The following is a 19,951-nucleotide window of genomic DNA, read 5'->3' as shown; positions in this document are numbered from 1 at the left end:
CAGGCATTTAGTAGTAAAGTTATAGTTCCTAAATTATTTATTGTTTATAATATTTATTTTAAAATATTAAATATAATACATTTTTATATTAAATATAATATAGATTTTATTATTTTTCTTGTTTAATACACGCAGCACAATTTTGTATAAAACTTTAAGTAATAAATATTATATTATATTATATTATATTATATTATATTATATTATATTATATTATATTATATTATATTATATTATATTTTATTATATTATATTATATTATATTATATTATATTATATTATATTATATTATTATGGGCTCATCTGTCAATTAAATCCCAGCTAAATTCCTACTTTTCATTCTTAATTTAGAATTGATATATTCTTGATATACAACAACTTAATCTGAAAACGTTCTAATCATTTTTAGATAAAAGTAAAGCTACAACATGACCGTTAAATAATTTAATTTACAGACAATGTACTTACCACCATAATTAGAAACTTAAGTATAAGTAAGTCAAAATAACTTTTTAAATCCATTTTATAAATCAAAAATCACTTTAAAGGCAACACGCTTACGTCATTTTAGTGCGACAGCAGCCACAGTGGATGGCGCCATCCTCACAACGTGCGCGCAGTGTTTAGATCCTCCAGCCCAACTGTTTTGATCTCACCCGGCGTTGACAGTCTTGCGGAAGGTATGTCATCGAGAACTTTAACTTTACAGAATGATTCGGTGTCTCGATACACCTTCAGCCAAAGTAGCCTATGATGTTAAACACTTCACTTTGCTCAGTAGGCCAACATGCGTGACAGTAGAGTATTTTAGCCACCCAGCTACATTCTGCAGAAGTCTCGGCTTTGGTTCCAGTTTTCATAGTTTTAGATCAAACCATTTTTAGAAATACTGATCAAAGTGATGCGGTTTATTTAAGCCTTAATTTAAGATCTTGAAGCCGACAGTTTTGCTATTATGAATATACAAATGACTATAATTTCATATGTCGTTATTTGTTGTTACTGTAACTATTGGACAGTAGTTTACGTTATCCAATGAATTTATGTCTAAGATGATCTGAGAGGGTTTCATATAACAAACTGACCCAAAAGAAGCTTTAGGATGGTCAAAAGTATTATGCTTCTGCTGTTATGAATGATAATACACTCATATTGTCATGCATCGTCGTTTCAGATCTGTCGACTAGTGTTATCAGTACTATTGATTTGTTATTGATGCTTTATGGTTATTGATTATTACTTGGTACACTGAACAGCATGTTTTGATTTGTAGTTTTTCAAGACAGTTTGTTTGGGTGATCAAAGACTTTCATGTATGTTATGTTAATTAGATGCTTATACATTTTTATAATATTTGCTTATCTGTGTCTTCTGTCATTTATAATTAGAGTAGAATTAGATTGTGTTGAGTCAAGTGTGCTTGTGTAAATCATCAGAAGTTTTAACTAGATCTACCCCCTGTGGACTTTTCCCCCCAATTTCTGTTAAATCGAGAGAATCGAGAACACGAACGAGAACACGGTTCTAAACATAAGGGTTTTAAGAACTCATTTCCAATAACGTAACTGATTTATTTTATGTTTGGCATGATGGCATAGTTTTCAGGACACTTCAATACAGCTTAAAGTGACATTTAAGACTTAACTAGGCTAATTAGTTTGACAGGGCAGGTTAGGGTAATTAGGCAAGTTATTTTATAATGATTTTTTTTATGAAGACTATCAAAACAATAGCTTAAAGGGGCTAATAATGTTGACCTTAAAATTCTTTTATTGTAGCCAAAATAAAACAAATAAGACTTCCTCTAAAAGACAAAATATTATCAGGCATACTGATTTTTGAAAATTTTTATCACCAGTATGAACAAGTCTTATTTCATTAGTCTCAAACTTCGCTAACATCATTGTTAGTAAGCATGGGCCGGTATAACATTCTGACGGTATGATAACCTTCAATACAAAATATCACAGTTTCACTGTATTGTGGTTACTGCTCTAAAACATATTTTTTAAAATATATTTTTCCCTCTTTAACCATAACATATTTTCTTTTGAGAAACATTCAAAAGATTTTGGATCTGTAAATATTCATTCATTCATTTTCTTTTTAACTTAGTCCCATTATTAATCCAGGGTTACCACAGCGGAATGAACTGCCAATTTATCCAGCACGTTTTTATGCAGCGGATGCCCTTCCAGCTTTAACCCTTCTCTGGAAAAAACTGTAAATATTCCAGGCTAAATAATTCAAATGAAATTTGACTTCTGCTGTCTTTGTTTGTTTTAAAAACACAGATTTATTCACAATTTAAAATGACATCTTTGGATATCGTTTCTGCTGGAGATATTGTTGTCAAAAAACAAAAAAGTAAAAAATATACCAAAGGAATGGTATAGCAGAAAATTTTGGTGGTTTTAAAACCTTGACTTTTCCAAACCACAGTATACCTTGAAAACCGCTATCGTCCCAGGCCTAATTGGTAGTAGAATTTGTTTTAAAAATGTTGTAAAGTTTTTTTTTTTTTTTTTTTTTTAATTAATTTTTTTTTTTTAATATTATAAATTATTATTATTCATTCATTCATTCATTCATTTTTATTTATTTTTTGGCTTAGTCCCTTCATTAATCTTTGGTCGCCACAGGTGAATGAACTTATCCAGCATATGATTTACACAACAAATGCCCTTCCAGTTACAACCTATCTCTGGGAAACACCCATACACACTCATACACTACGGACAATTTAGTCTACCCAATTCACCTGTACCGCATGTTTTTGTATTGTGGGGGGAAACCAGAGCACCCGAAGGAAATCCATGCGAACATGGGGAGAACATGCAAACTCCACACAGGGCGACAGCACTACCTACTGCGCCACCGCATTGTCCATTATTATTATTATTTTTATTATTATTATTATTATTATTATTATTATTATTAGGTTTTTGGAAACTACAACAAGATGCAATTAGATTAAGCGGGTTCACATTGAAAAATCACTCCATGCGGTGTGTTTTAGAGTAGCAGTTAAGGCTAAATCTGAATAGGTCTGAAAAGTCTTTCTAATGTTATAAAATAAACTTCTTAAGTCAGCTTTTATTTTAAAATGTTTTTATCAGAAAACCTTTGAGGATGTTGTTGGAAAAAGTAAACTGTCATGAAGGGGAATAGGGCTGTGTGATTAAAGGGATAGTTCACCTAAAAAAGAAAGTGTACTCACTATTTTGCTCTCCCTCAAGTGTTAAGCTAAGCTAAAATTCTGAATTTGATCAGATGAATGAAAAAAAAAAATTGAAAAAGTTAGCTGTTTAACTCTTTCTAAACTTTCTAAAATGAGTGTTCTTGTAAATGTCTGTCAATGGAGAAACAAATCTGAGTCTGGCTGAATCAGGCAGAGGGTCTGACCAACTGAGCTGTGACCAGAAGTCATGTTTGTCTTACAGTATATGTGGCATTGTATGTGTGACATATAGGCTACTTCTGGTCACAGCTTAAATGTCAAGTTGTAAAGGCCAGGGAAGTATGTCACATTACATCTAATCTAGGCTGTATGACATTATGCTGCACCTGATCCCAGATTGTGATTCTTTGACTTTTTGTTGTTGATGAAATAAGCTATTGTTTAACATTTTTCACAGTTCCAAACATTCAATGCATGTTGTAATTGCACATTTATTTGATCTAACAAATGAAACATTCAACACAGTTGTTGGCTCTTATTACTTATTTAACTAAAATATATAAACAAGTAGGGGCAGCATGGTGGCTCAGTGGTTAGCACTGTTGCCTCACTGCAAGAAGGTCACTGGTTTGAATCCCAGCTGGGTCAGTTGCCAATTCTGTGTGAAGTTTGCATGTTCTTCTCGTGTTCACAAGAGTTACTTCTGGTGCTCTGGTTTCCCTCACAAGTCCAAAGACATGTGGTATAGGTAAATTGAATAAGTTAAATTGGCCGTGTGTGAAAGTGAGAGTGTATGAGTGTTTCCCAGTACTGAGTTGTGGCTGGAAGGGCATCCACTATGTAAAACATATGCTATATAAGTTGGTGTTTCATTCTGCTGTGGCGACTCCTGAGGAAAAAGCTAAACTTAGCCGAAGGAAAATGAATGAATAAATAAACGGATGAATGAATGAATAAATGAATGAATGAATGAATATGTTACTAAACTAGTAATCCATACAGCAGCATTTCTTAATCCCAGTCCTCGCGCCCCACAGCTCTCCACATTTTATATGCGATTCACTTTAGTCGTTTGTTCTGATGTGTTTTCCTGTTTACATCTTTGCGGGATGGGGTATTTATGATTTTTTGTGACCTAAAATTATAATTTTTTCAAAATTTGCAGTAATATTGGCTGGAAAAATAGACTTCTGAAAATGTCTTCTTTTTTGCTTTAAGTGTTTACATCATAACACTGCAAAATCTACTGCATAATATTCGATACCTGAATGAATTTAAATGGTCATAATAAACAAAATCCTTTTTAAATTGCTTTAACAATAGCATTCAAGGAATTATGGTAAATCTATTAATTAAATATGATGTATTGATAAAGTGCCTGCAACGTGGCCTCTATGGGATATTCTACATTGATTTTGGTTTCATTCAGATGACATTAGTGTATGTTTGAATTTTAAAATGTTGTATTTATTTAGAGAGGGATACAGTTGAAGTCAGATTTCTTAGCCTCCCTTTGAATTTTTTTTCTTTATAAGTATTTCCCAAATGATGTTTATCAGAGCAAGGACATTTTCATGGTATGTCTGATAATATTTTTTTCTTCTGGAGAAAGCCTTATTTGTTTTATGTCGGCTAGAATAAAATTTAGTTTTTAATTAAAAAAAAAAATTTTAAGGTCAAAATTATTAGCCCCTTTAAGCAAAATGTTTTCGATAGTCTACAGAACAAACAATTGTTATACAATAACTTGCCTCATTACCCTAACCTGCCTAGTTAACCCAATTAACCTAGTTAAGCCTTTAAATGTCACTTTAAGCTGTATAGAAGTGTCTTGAATTATGTATGTACTGTCATCATGACAGATAAAAGGAATCAGTTATTAGAAATGAGTTATTAAAACTTGTTGAAAATTGTGTTGAAAAAATCTTTTCTCTGTTTAACACAAATTGGGGAAAAAAATAAGTGGGGGCAAATAATTCAGGGGGCTAATAATTCTGACTTCAACTGTATGTCATGGTTCTTCATGTAAGAAGAAGATGTGCTAGTTTTTTGTGAATGGATTGAACTATTTGTGAAAAAAAAGTTCAATCCATCTTTCTTGTGCTCATGTAGAGAGCATATAATATAGGGACCTGCCAATCGGAACGCAGTTCATGCATGGAACTCTTCTAACAAGCTTGTTATCTAAATAAAGTATGTTAAATAAGAGCAGAAAACCCCACTCAGTGTTTGTGCTGCAAAACTCCTATTACTGTAAAACATATTTTACTGGACTGTCCTGCTTTTACTGATTCCAGAAGGACTTTTTATGAAATTAACTCTTTTAAGGACATTTTTGACAAAGTGGAACCAGAAAAGATTTTAGAATTTTTATCATGTATTAACACAAAAAATCTTATTTAATTTATGTTTTATTTTGTTTGTTGATTTTTAAATTGTATATTTATTGTTGAAAGATTCCTGCCATGAAGATAGCCTTGGTTGCTGACATGGCACTAAATAAAAAATACATTACATTACATTACGTTAAATAAGAGCAAAATGCAAAGCAGTGGTGTGCAAGGACCAGGATTGAGAAACCCTTTCTCTAACAGTCCGTAACTGTAGTTCAGTGTAATGCATAACACTGTGTTGCAGAGCATTTGCTTTACACTGAATAATGAAATTAGTTTGAATTATGAAATTGCTACTTTAGCTTTGTAAACTTCCAGATTTCAAACTATGAGCCCGAATGGTGAAGTTCACATTTACTTTTTTTTCAGTGCAGTGCAGTAGGTGATCTGCCAAAATCACCTACAATGTAAACAATACAGGAGCGCGCCACAGCTTCCCATTGTTAAAAAATGAATCGATGTGAAATTGTGCATGTAAAACCAATTTCACCTCAGTAAAGCAGGCTAGGCAGAATAGCGCTATTTACTGATGTTTTGTTGTTAAACTAAATAAAAATCTACATTATTGATGCTGTAAAAGGTCCCTTATAAAACTGAAAATAGTCGCATCAATCTATCAGTGGCTAAACAACACTTCGGTGCATATAATTCATTCGTAAAACAACAAATCTACATTAATAAAAAAATATATATGCATAAAATAGTTATAACAGAACATTCCCTGTCTAGCCATGGTGTCATCCTTCTTCCAGTGTGCTAAAGAAACTCCATTGTTTACTCAGGATTTCATAAAGTTTTGATTCAGAGTTTGTTTTTACCGCTCTCTCACTCGTGTGCAGGTTAAGGTGGCATACATGCAAACGGCGGATCTTTATGTATAAAATACAAATCTACATTTGTGGACAGACAGTGTGGGCTACTTATCAGCCCGAAAAATTAATTGGATGAATATTTTTTGAGTCTTATGCCTTACCCAGAATATAAAAATACTTGTAAATACATTTAGATCATTAACATTAATAATTACGATTGGAGAGACTTTTAACCAGCACAGCAAAAATATGTCTGAAGACAATCACCCACTGCACCTTTAATAAAAAACAATAAAAGAATAAATAAAAGCGCATTTTACTGGAAGACATGGTTTTATAATTAATTTAATGACTAACATTAAAAAACTATATGACTTGTTAATTTTAATACAACACAACCAAACTTATTTGAAAATGCCAAAGAATGGTATTTTTATTTTTTATATAAAAAATGTAATATTAAAATTTATTTTTAATATTAATATTAAAGGTCTGCTTCACTACACTATAGTTTCTATAATTTCACACATACTTTGTTTTATTTTCACAAAACATTTTCAAAACATAAAAAAGCTTTAGCATTTAGTATGTATTTTTCTCAATTTTGTGGACATAAAAACTAAACAAATTGTATTCATTCTATATATGAAACATCAGGTTAATTCATTTGCCATTTGCACAAACCTTTTTAATATGTCAAAGTCGTATGTGATTAAATGCTCTAAATATTGAGTCTTTAGACACAGAATTGCCTGAAGTAACCTATCGCAGCTGTCACCTTCCGCATGAAACATCTTTGTACGTGCTTGCAGTGTAGTTGCACTTATCGCTCTAATAACGATGAGTTTGTTCTTCAAGCATTGCTCACAACTATCTGTCTGCAGCGCTGGAAACAAGTTCCTCTGAGCTCATAATTGGAAATGCACAGCATCTGTGCTTTGTTTATCAGTGAATAAAATTAAAAAGCGGACTCATTTTTGTCACAGCATGGATGCCATTTCAGTGGCAACTTTCTGTTTGTCCATGAGATGGAAACCTCTAAAGCCATCTGCTGCACTAGTTCTTTTTTGGCATTATTTAGGACAGGTCTCTGGAAAAAAAGAAGAAATATAATCATTGGAATTTTATGCTTTACACCAATAGGGGGCGCAGTTGGACAGCAAAGTGTCTTGGCTTGAATGTGTTTTTTCTAACTAAAACAAGCTCAGGTTTATGAAGTAGATTTCACCAAGAAGTCTCTAATTCAGATGGAACAACAGGCAGTTTAGGGCGTTGATCTTCATTTTTTTATTATCAGGCCACTGCAATGCTGTCTTTACATACTGTTTTTAATGTAGCTCAAACATGAACATTGATTTTGTTTGACACTGAACATTGTGATTTGGCTTATGCTTATTTTAGTAAGTCATACATGTATTGCTATGTAGTTGGTCAGAGTTATGTAAAAACTTTGAAGAATGATTTATGTATAAAGGTGTGTTTAGTGCTTTATATATTCACAAATGTATTCATTTCAGCAATTGTAAAAAAAATGTAATGGCAATTTTGTTTGTTAACTTGTACCTTTGTTAAGCTCACTAAAGATATAATAGTAATATTTTGCATGCCAACATACAAACACTTTTGGTTGAAAGAACCTATTGCTTTTATTTTGCTAGGATGCATTAATTTGATGAAAAGAGACAGTAGATAATTATAATCTTTCAAATAGAGTTTATTATATCAGAGTTCTTGAAAAAATGCCACAGTTTCCACATAAGTATTAAAGAAATATGAGGAACATTAATGTTAATAATGGATGCTTCTTGAGCACTCAGTTAACATCATTTAAGCAATTTCAATTCTGAATGATGCTGAAAATTCAGCTTTGTTAGTACAGTAATAACATATGACTTAACATATAGTAAAATAGAAGCAATTTTTAAACAGTTAATTACATTTCACAGTATACCTTTTTTTCTGTTTAAAGTAAATAGATCTTTGGTGAGCAGTATAAGTTTGTGACGGCATGGTAACCTTGGATAAAAATATTATGGTTTCACTGGATAACAGTATTGTGGTTATTGCTTCGAAGAATTTTTTTTTAATGTCTCAGTAAAAAACAACAGCACATTTTCCCCCATACACACAATATGCAGCATTTTATTTGACAATTTTTCAGTTTACAAATCACATAATGTTTTAGAACCGTAAACATGTCAAGCTAATTAAAATAAATCCTTGACTTTTGCTAGGTTCTTTAGTTTACAAAGCACAGATTTCTTTACAGCACAAAAAACTTTTACAAATACCTTAGGAACATGTTATGCTGAGCTGGTACAAATAAAACTATTGAATAATGTCCGTTCATAAAAAATAATGGACCTGCATGTATTAGTATGCTATCAAGTTTGGCTTTATTTAGTTATTTATTCATTTTATTTAGTTATTGTGTTGTGGAAAATAACTAGTAGCCAGTTACAAAAGTTTCATAAAAAGCAAACAAGTCTGGCAGGTAGAAATGCAAACTGTGGTTTTTCAAGCTTCTAATCTAATAGGTTGATTAATGAGCCGTATCTTGTGCTCTGTTTGTGTGTGCAGCTTTACCTGATGGACATCCAGAGCGCCAGTTCAGTGGTGCTGCAGGCTTTGACCCAGGCCACCAGTCAGGACACAGCTGTGCTGAAGCCTGCAGAGGAGCAGCTTCGCCAATGGGAGACGCAGCCCGGATTCTACTCAGTGCTGCTGGTGAGAAACTGCGCCACAACACGAGCAGTTTTACCATTTAACAGTGGGAATGTTCAGTGCCCTTCACTAATATTGGCACCCTAGTTAAAAAACGAGCAAAGAAGTCAATGAAAAAAATCATTAGTTGGGGTTTCATCTGCTTGTATAAATGCACATTTTGAAGTATCTCATGAGAAACAAGAGGTTGGAAATTTATGTTAAAAATTCTTTAGATTGCACAAACAATTGTAAGGTGGTTTTAGACAGTGTTGGTTATACATTACAAGTAACGTGAGTTGATTAGGCCCCGTTTACACTAATACATTTTTGTTTTACAATGAATAGGTTTTGCTACGTTTACGCCTTCAGTCCACACTTCCCCGGAGTTTTCGAGCGCCGAAAATGGAGCATTTTGGAAATGCTGAAGAGGCCGTTTTGCTTTTAAAATGCTGCTGCTCCGTGTAAGTGTGGATGGGGAAAGCGGAGACATTTGAAAAGGGAGAAAGGCTGCAGACATTCCCATATCTGATTGGGGCTTTTTCCTCAATATTAAGTGGACAAAGTTCAATGTTGCATCCTCTCCTTGTAAGTTCAAACGTCGCAAGTTTGATATGGAAAACAAACTCCAGAGGACACGTCAGATAAATCTTCAGAGGGAACAGTGTAGGCTACTTAACAATACAATGAAAATGTGATATAAGGAACTGCCTATTTTCATTTTGATAGTAGCAATTTAACAGACACCAAAAATGCTGAGGCATCGTGTAGGTACATATTTAATTAGCGTCATCTTCACTGTATGCATATTTATAACAACATGGGGCTCATAACATAACTGCCTCCTTTCATTTTCAGTGAAAAATACAAAACACACCCCTGCTCTTTTGCATTATTTATCAGTTTTAATAGTCAATAATGGCCATTAAGTTTATACATAGGAAATAAAGACAAGCAATCAGTCAAATGTGCAAAATCAGTACTGGTGGACATTGTAATTAGCTATTAAAAAGGTTTTATTTTTTCATTTCCGTGAATACATGTAAACTGGATCATTTAGGATGGCCAAATTATTTGCTAAAAGAATTTTACATCAGCAAAGGAAGCAAATTTGGCATATTATTGTGAAATTCAATTGATGAGTTAATATAGATCTGTGTATATCAAACTTAAATATCATTTTTAGAATGAATTGTGTTTAGGCTTTTACTCTTTATGTTTATGCTTTGAGTCTTTTATTAAATACATGATATGGAGATGTTTTTGTGCTTATGCCAGACTTGCCATTTTGTTTCTTTTGAATAACCTTACCTGTTGGTTCACGTCCAAAAATGGGCTGGAAAAATATTGAAATCATTATATTTAAGCCACTTAATTGATTGATTTCGGTCATATCGCTCGCTTCCAGAGCTAGACACCATGAGAGCCTGCATAACAATGACTTTTCCCTCTGAGAGATTGAATAATGGTCTTGGCTTGAGAACAGACCACCATTACAATAAAGTCAGATCCATTTCATCTATCTTCAGTTTCAACCCTGCTGGACTTTTCCACTGAGAACAGAACAGTAATGGGGTCATTATGTAGTAACTTTTGAACTTCATTAAAAGCGCATGGGCTGGATTTGCTTACAACCTGAGTCAGCGCAAAAACTCCTGTGGTCCTACTAAAAGTTCCTCATTTTAACCTCGTTAAAATAAATAAAAATCATTGAAAAGACAAACTTTTGTTTCTGCACCTGACCTTATTGTTATGCATCTATTATACTTATAAGTGTGTGTGTTATTTGTTTTTGGCTTTGTTAGAAACTGCTTTTGCTGGTGAATATTGTATCTAAAGTTTAGCTCACTTAATACCAACTTCTTGTTTGTTGAACTTAAAAAAAAAATTATATATATATATATATATATATATATATATATATATATATATATATATATATATACAGTTGGTCTCTCGTTATAACACAGTTCAGTTTTTGTGGCCTCGCAATTTCGCTGATTTTTTTTTCTCGTGCAGTTTGGATTTTTTACAGCGCATTGTGTTCTGCATCCTGATTAACGCATTGTGTTCTGCGTCCTGATTGGCTGTAGACAACTGGCAATCAATTTCCTTCGTGCCGTGTCTACTGTACAGAATGCGCTAAGCTTGCCAAATTGACATAAATCTTTGAACGTTAGCAGTGTGACTCTGAAGTAACCATCAAAGGCACCTGCGGTAGCACCCAAAAGTCAGAGGAAGATGCTAACCATCGCACAAAATTTGAACTTCTGGACATGCTAAAAGAAAGTAGAAGTTACGGGGCGTCATTACAAAATAAACAAATAATCAAATGGTTTTGATCTTTGATTTAATACTATAATACTGGACTTATTTTTCTACGAAGATCTGAACTTTGAGTGAGTTTCTTCTTTTAATGGATTTTGTCTATTGTGAGTTATTTTTAGAACATGACTAGCGCGAATATTTAGGGCCGACTGTATTTTAAGTCATATTAAAGTAATTCTAACTGCATTCAGTTATTGAGTAAAGCAAGTTATTGAGTAACATACTCCACGATTGGATAATTCCATAAGAAAAACATCATGAAAATTTGCAATATTACAAATTGCATAAATATTACACACCCCTAATCAAAATATATACTGTGTGTGTGTGTGTGTGTGTGTGTGTGTGTGTGTGAGTGTGTATATATATATATATATATATATATAAATTTAAATAATGGAATTTTCATTCATTCTTTAGCTTAAGGCTGATTTATACTTTTGCGTCAAGCGCACGCGTATGATCTGGTGCAGCCTGCACGTGGTCGCATAGCCCTTGCCATGACGCATCACAATGATGCATAGTGGAAGCTCTGTGTTTGGTCAGCTTGGTAGCGCTGACGAGTGTGGGCGGGACAGAGAGCCGCATGAACCCTTTACGGCTGATTTATACTTCTGCGTCAAACGCGGGCGTATGCTATGGCGCAGACGCATAGCCCTTCGCCGTGGCCGTCGGCGTCGCTGACGTGCACCTCTCAAAAAATGTAACTACACGTCGCAACGACGCGTAGCGAAAGCTCTGAGATTGGTCGGCTTGGTAGCGCTGACGAGTCTGGGCGGGACCGAGAGCCGCGCGAATGGTGCGAGCCTGATGGAGCGATTGTTTACAAGTGTGGAGTCCCGTGAAGGACCTCCGGATGGAAAGTTATGTTTTGTGTTTACCTCATAGTTAAAGTTGTTGCACGTCCGCCGGTTCCTGCCTCAAAATGAGCGCGTTTGAGCCACTTGTAAATCCCGGAAGTGTTCAGGAAAAGCAAAAAAGCAGCGAAGAAACTCGACACAGAGGAACATTTACACCTCTCTGCCAACTAGCGTTTCGGAAGTGTTAATGGAGACCAACAGAGACAGCTCGCAGAAGTATAAATGCACAGCTACGAGCGTTGCATGCGCCGTGGGTTACGCCGGTCACTTGACGCAGAAGTATAAACCAGGCTTTAGAGGAAATGTTTACAAGTGTCGAGTCCCGTGAACGAGATCCAGATGGAAACTTGAGATTTGTGTTTACCTTATCAGTATTTCCTCTAGGATTTTTTCCAGCTGTGGCGGCAGGCCTTTTTTACACAGATCTACCAACTACCTGTGGCGTGATTTCAATGACCAATGTCGTGAGCACAGTATTACTTGTCGAGATCGCATCTATGTAATAGCCTACAGCTTGCAAATCTGCTTGCGCGCCGATTTCCTCTGCTTGTGCACAAAACTTCTTGCACGCCCCCTCAAATATACGCTGCAAGAGCAGATCTTCTTGTGCGTTCTTTAATAAACGCTTCTGAAGTGCGATTTAGTGCGTTTATGTAGCAAGTATGTCTCCAACATTTATTAGATTTGCTAGGAATATTTATGAATGTCTCCAATAGACCTACAGAGTAACATTAATGCATCCTGAAGTAAAATGAAACGGCTATATGTCGTGTTTGCTGGCCTCACGCATCTGTCAGTCAGTCAACACGTAACCTTAAAGGGTTAAAGAAATAACGCACAGCACTACTACGGGACAGAAAGGTTTGCACTGTTATAATTCACTTACCTTTTAATACGGTTTGGTGCAATTATCACTTGCTATTTAAAAAAAAAAAAAAAATGACTAAATGAGAAGCTGTAATGTGTGGTGGGATCAATTTTGGCGTGGCGTTCCGTCATGGAAGAATGATTGTAGTGGAAACCATGCTGATGATTAAAATTTTTGCATATCTGCCAGTTCCCGCCTCAAAATTAGCGAGTTTGAGCTACTTCTACATTAAGATAGCGTTCAGAAAAAACATAACACCAATGAAGAAACTCAACACAGAGGAACATAAAAACCTCACTGACAGCTAACGTTTGGAAGTTGTTTTGCAGAGCAGCACAAACAGCATGCAGAAGTATAAATGCACGGCTACACGCAAGGCATACGCCATGGGTCATGCCGATTGTGCGTCACAGAAGCATTAACCAGGCTTTAGTCTCTATTCCAGAGGTTGCCACAGCGGAATGAACTGCCAACCTTCTGGCATATGTTTTACGCAGCAGTAAAGACAGTTTTACTGTTACTATTCTTATTCCCAGGACAAATTTTAATTTATTTATCAAAAGTGAAACAGAAAAATAAAATCAAATGTTTTTATTTGATTTCTGTTTATTAATATATTTGTTTTATATCATATATTATTGAAATTTGAAGTTGTTATTATATAATCTGATTTTATTTATATTGATCTTGCTATTCACCTTATTTTTCACGGATGAGCTGCACAGCCATTTGAAATGTTTTGGTTCAAGACTTCCTGTTTCATTCATTTCCATTTATTTTTAGATCTTAAAAACCGCTTGTTACACTGCTTGATGTTGCAAACTGATACTTTTGTATTATATGATTCTGCTTAGTCTGTATAATCACACAAACACTTGTTTGTAGAGCAAGTAGTTTGACCGTTTTCTGTCGTTAATTATTCCTAGTCGTTTCTCCCATATGCAACTGAATCAGAAGTTCTAAACCATTACAAAAATGAGCGCACTTCAGCATTAAAGAATAACGTCAATCAGGGCTTAACATTAACTTTTTTGACCACCAGCCACTGTGGCTAGTAGTTTTCCAACATTACTAGCCACTCGCCATTTTCACTAGCCACAATTTTATTGTTGGGAAAATGTATTTTATACACATAAATATGACTTTGACATGCTAAAATTGCGTTATCTCTACATGCCTCCTAATTCATTTACTTTTTTGTGTGTCTTGTATGAGCTTTCTCAAAAATCATGAGCAAATGGGTCAGGGTTTCATATATTACAATTAGTTTTCATAATTTTCAAAGCCCAAAATGGAAGGATTTGCCCAATTTATCTCTGACCACACCATAAATAGTTAATTATTTATTAGCCACAAATTTTAAATGTGTGACAACATGCAAAATATAGCTGAATACTATACTTTTTATTTTTACAAAACATATGCACAGTCATTTGTCCTGGCTAAAGGTCCCAGATCACCAGTTAACTACACATAAATGGGGAGTTATTTTCCCATTAAAGCAATGTTATTAGTCGCGCACATAACCTCAGCTGTAAGCGCGACAGATTATCCTCTCATTCGGAATTCACCTGCTTTGCTCGCGCCAAGTTGCGAATGCAATTATTTTTGTCAGTCGTGTTGCTTCTTGATCGCCTGTGCATGCATATTGGACCATCCTTATTTTCTAACCCTGCTTTTAAGAATTATTATCTGGGGAAATTATTTTCAACTAGCCAAAGTGGCTAGTGGTAGTGTCTGTCTTACCCGGCACCGCCGAAATCTACTAGTATTTTACGGGTTGGCGGGTTTTAATGTAAAGCCGTGACGTCAATAGTACGTAATTAGTTGCTGATTAATAAATGCACTAAATGGCTATAAATACACAAATAAACTAACAAAATTACACTATTGTTAGAGTAAAAAAAAAGAGAAAACTATTTGGTTGTTTTTGCTTTTTTCAGCATTTAACACTCAACATAAGATTTTCAAAAATGTTTACTTTTAAAAATTGTGAGTTGAATATTGGATACAGTGCTGTAAGCGCAGCTAAAAGTGTACTTCGCAGTAGCAATGTCTGTTGTGGCGTCTGCTGGGCTGTGACATTGAGGCAGATTTTGTTGGAAGCTGTGCTCTGCAGCGAGGGCTGATGCACCTGAGCTGTGGGGCCGACATCCTCACCAGATGGCCATTAGCTGTCATCACTCATTTTACAATTCATGCCGTGCCACTGTTTCATTTATGAGCACTTTTATTACAAAATAAGACATTTGCTGCAGTTCTTAAGGGACGTTGAAGGCTGCCAATGACGACCAACCAAACAATACTGGTCTAAGTGGTCCAGCAGGGCATTGATTCCGCATACTAAATCCAAATCATTTTAATAATAATATACAATTTATGTTTTTCTTTTTTCCCTTTTTTTTCTCGTCGCTCTGGCACATGGGCTAATTTATTTGAAATGTGAAATGAATATTTTACACTCCATACTGGTTACAGATGAATTAGTTATAACCTTTGAGCTGTGCAGAGGTTAAATGCTTCTGATTATAGAATGTATAATTCTGTTACATGTCATGGCCCATCTTGTTGTTTTTATCTTTTTATGGGAACATTTTTCATTTATATTAAAAATATGGCCACCTTTCAGATGCCGAATGAAGGCAGATGGGAAGGACATTTAAGCCTTTTTGTTGTGTTTACTGTTGAGACCATGCTGTCGTCCCTGGACATGGTAATATGTTTGGGTTTGAGCTTGAGAGTTCATTGGCAGGAGGAGCAGAACTGTGATTCAGTACCAATAAATCAATGCTGGGTGTCATGGCTTAAAATTACCACTGTACTTTTTTTGCATAATCAAAATGATTAACAGTTAATTCTGTATCTCTTTCAAATTCAAATACAACTTTTTGTTCCTAAGAGAAAGTTTAACCATATATATATAAACCAGACAGAGAAATAAGCAAATGGGGTGATAAAATCTTAGAACAGCTGTAGGATGTTCTAATACTTTTGTGACCAAGTGATTCAAACATACTTTAATAAAGACAAGTCAAAATCTAATATAGTTATGAAGAGTATTTAGCAAAACTGTTTTCTCTAATTTTAGAACTGCGTGATTCTTGCTAAAAATGTGAACCAAATTACTATTTTTCTCCATGGGAATTGAGGAATTGAGATCTTATTTCACTGAATATTCTGTTTATGTTCTCTCAATACAAATATAATACTAAGCAACAAACTGGAATAAAAAAAAAAACATGTATTGAATATAAAATCTAAAAAGTGAATCGCGACACACAGAATTGATTTAAATTGAAGCGTGAGGTACCAGAAGGTTTCCAGCTCTATATTCCTGTAGGGCTGCTCTTGCTCAGGATTTTTGCAGCAGATTTCAATGACCAATTCTTGTCATCTTGATCCTCCTGCTGTCATTCCCAATCATTCAGGGTTTGTATAAGTGATATGTAATTATAAGCTCTTTGTTGACTGTCACTGTTAATTTTTATATAATGCCAGATGCTGCTTTGGTTATTTAATTTACAGAAATTGCTTTAATTGGCAGTTTTACACTAAATGTTTTAAAAGGCTTATAAAAATAGGGCTCACTATCGAGATTAAGATACAAAAACTGCATAAGATAATGGCTAACTACAAAAACAAAACAATCCATTGGGTGTAATTAAGGGCCTACTCACACTATGCCATCCGTACCGTGCCCAGGCCCGTTTCCCGGATCGTTTGAGAAGTGCGAGTGCGCTGAATCGGGCTCAAGCACGGTTCACTTGGCCGGCCCTGGCCCGGTTGGAAGAGGTGTGCCTGAGCGCGGTTCACTTGGGCTTTGGAGCGGTACGCTTGTGTGTGAGTGCAAAACGCACCAAAGCCCCAAACTGAAAGCGAGACGTGACTTTTAAGGGATTGTTTCATATGGATTTATTTATCATTCTTACTGTTTAGTGAACGCAAACTGCCGTAGTTTATTAAACACCGCCCAAGCCATCACAGGCCACAGCCATGTCACCCTGCAGCCCAAGACATGTTACTCACTGAAGCTAAGCAGGGCTGAGCCTGGTCAGTACCTGGATGGGAGACCACTAGGGAACACTAGGTTGCTGTTGGAAGTGGTGTTAGTAAGGCCAGCAGGGGGCGCTCAACCTGTGGTCTGCGTGAGTCCTAATGCCCCAGTAAAAGTGAAGGGGACACTACACTGTCAGTGGGCGCCGTCTTTCGGATGAGACGTTAAACCGAGGTCTTGACTCTCTGTGGTCATTAAAAATCCCAAGGCACTTCTCGTGAAAGAGCAGGGGTGTAACCCCGGTGTCCTGGCCAAAGTCCCTCTATCGGCCCTTACGATCATGGCCTCCCAATCATCCCCTCTCCACCGAATTGGCTCTATCACTGTCCCTCCACTCCACCAATAGCTGGTGTGTGGTGAGCGCACTGGCGCCGTTGTCCTGTGGCAGCCGTCGCATCATCCAAGTGGATGCTGCACACTGGTGGTGGTGTGGAGAGACCCCCCCTCATGATTGTGAAGCGCTTTGGGTGTATTGCCATACACAATAAATGCGCTATATAAATACACATTACATTACATTACATTACATTACATTACATTACATTACATTACATAAAGACGCAAACCCCTCACTGCACGACAGCTGCGCGCCTTCAGCAGACATTCCTGCAGCACGAGAGCTTTATGATTGTTTATGAGCGCCAAAAGTGGCGGATCTGTTCGGTGAAATATCTGACTGCGTGTCCCCGCATCCCTAAGGACTGTTTGGCGAAATATTTGACTGCATGTCACTGCATATCAAACGACTGAAACGATATAACTAGAGAAATCTCCACTGTGCTGCTGAGTGAAAGAGCGCTTCTCACTGAACAGCCCAGCAGCGATGACGTAAGCGTGCCGAAGCCCGTTTGTTGTGTGAGCGCGGGCCGTCGGGGGAGACGGGAGGGGGGACAAGCGTGCTTTGGCCCGGTTCGAGCCAACTGTACCTAGTGTGAGTACGGCCTAAACTGTCCTATACTGTATGTGACTGACAGCAGAAATGTGTTTTTAATTTTTTTTTACATTTTTAGTTAAGTTATAAACGTGTGCTATGAAATGTCAATATTGCAATAGCAACCTTACTCTCAAGCATGAACTTTAGCAATGCCATATTGTTAATGTTATGATACAATGATTTCTATTGAGAATATATTTTTAGGGCTGCGTGATATTGGAAAAATCTGATATTGATAAATATTGCGATATGAATACAGTTTCACAAGATGATTTGAATAACTTTTGATGGTTTTCTGGGGAGTCAGGTACAGAAACTGAATAATCACAATGCAAACAATGCTTTTGTTACTTTGGTTTGTCTCTTCTAGACCAAATGTCAAAACAATTCTTGTTTGTTTTCTCCGAAATAAGGGTAACACTTAGTTTGGGTCATAATTCATGGTAATAACAAACCATTAACTAGCACTACTAGCTTAATAAACTACTAATAAGCTGTTTAATAATAATTACTATGTTTTAGGTTTTAGGTAGGATTAGGGATGCAGAATGAGATCATACTTTATAACTACTATTGAACAGTTAATATCTTAATCATATAGGCAGGTAATAAGCCAGTAGTTAATATTGTGACAAATTTCACAACTGGCCACTGGCAACTAACTACTGGCTTATTACCTGCCTAAACTAAAGTGTTACTGAAATCAAAAATTCTAATTTTATTAAATTTTTCTTTTCACCTTAAAACAAGCAAAACCAGTTCGGTAAGTGTCAAAAAATCTTGTTTTTGCTTTTAAATGTAGACATTTGAACTAGAAACAAGACAAACTTTTTTTAAATTTATTTTTTATTTTTTTGCATAAACCATATAAATTCCGTATGTTTGATTGTATGTGATTAAATACAATTCTGTAGCTCCTGCTCAACTGTAATTTGGACTCAACATTGCAAATCTTTGCTACGTGCATGCCGACACACCCACTCTGATATTAATGCTAAAGCAATATATTGTGAAGCCCTAATGTGAATACTTAAAAAAAATGGTAGATCAGTAGATGTTTTAAAATATATTTTTTGTCTTATGTATTTTTCTATTGTTGCTGATTTCTTTTTATTGTGATGAACATTTTTATTATCGAAAAGTGTTCCTTATAAAATGTTTGTAAATTTGATCTGTTTTTGCCATGAAATTTGCCAGGGCAGCTCAATATTCTCAAAACTCTCTCTAGGGTTTTTTTTGTTTGTTTGAAGAAATGGAACATCATATTCTGCCAAATTGCTTGTGGAAAAAACAAATTTGCATAGAAAAATCTAATCTGTGCATCGTTAGAATGGCCCATAACTAGAGAAGATATTTTGATTTAAACATTAGGGGCTCTATTTTGACGGTCCATGCACAAAGCGCAAAACGCAGGGCGCAAATGCTTTCAGGGCGTGTCAGGATGCGTATTTGCTAATTTAAGGACGGGAAATCTGCCTTGCGCTTCGGCGCATGGTCTAAAAGGGTTGAGTTTATTTTCTTAATGAGTTATAGGTGTGTTTTAAGAATAAACCAATTACAGTCTCATCTCCCATTCCCTTTAAGAGTCAGCTGCGTCGCGCCAAGAGCGCATTCGCTATTTACAGGACGCAAAGTAAGTCTAAGTGGAAAAAATTAGCATTTCACTAGCAAACAGTTAACATTTTTTTAACAGAAAACTGTTAAACAGCGCATCTACTGCGTGAGAATGAAAGATAATGGATCACTTTCACTTTCGCTCTTGAATAGGGAAACCTTTACGCACAGACATCAATTAGTCTATAAATAAATACTTTTGTT

The 19,951-nt window shown here is 35.5% G+C and overlaps 1 protein-coding gene across 3 annotated transcripts in view; it reads left to right on the top strand.

Moving 5' to 3' along the window:
- The first annotated feature begins 572 nt into the window (after positions 1-572).
- ipo11 (importin 11) overlaps positions 573-19,951 on the top strand; it is a 327,032-nt gene continuing 307,653 nt past the window's right edge. Inside the window, exons 1-2 of one of the 3 annotated variants that reach the window (XM_005167156.6) lie at positions 573-680; positions 8,967-9,113. In XM_005167156.6, the coding sequence (XP_005167213.1) occupies positions 8,976-9,113 (138 nt within the window). In that variant the 5' untranslated portion in view covers positions 573-680; positions 8,967-8,975. Of the gene's footprint in view, positions 681-8,966; positions 9,114-19,951 lie in introns of those variants that run through there. The other 2 variants (NM_001002302.1, NM_001159661.1) reach the window with 2 other exon arrangements.

This window comes from Danio rerio, chromosome 8, assembly GCF_049306965.1.
Source record: "Danio rerio strain Tuebingen ecotype United States chromosome 8, GRCz12tu, whole genome shotgun sequence".
In the NCBI taxonomy this organism is placed as follows: Eukaryota; Metazoa; Chordata; class Actinopteri; order Cypriniformes; family Danionidae; genus Danio; species Danio rerio.
Note: the sequence above shows the minus strand (reverse complement) of the source record. Positions and strands in the feature narration are given on the sequence as shown.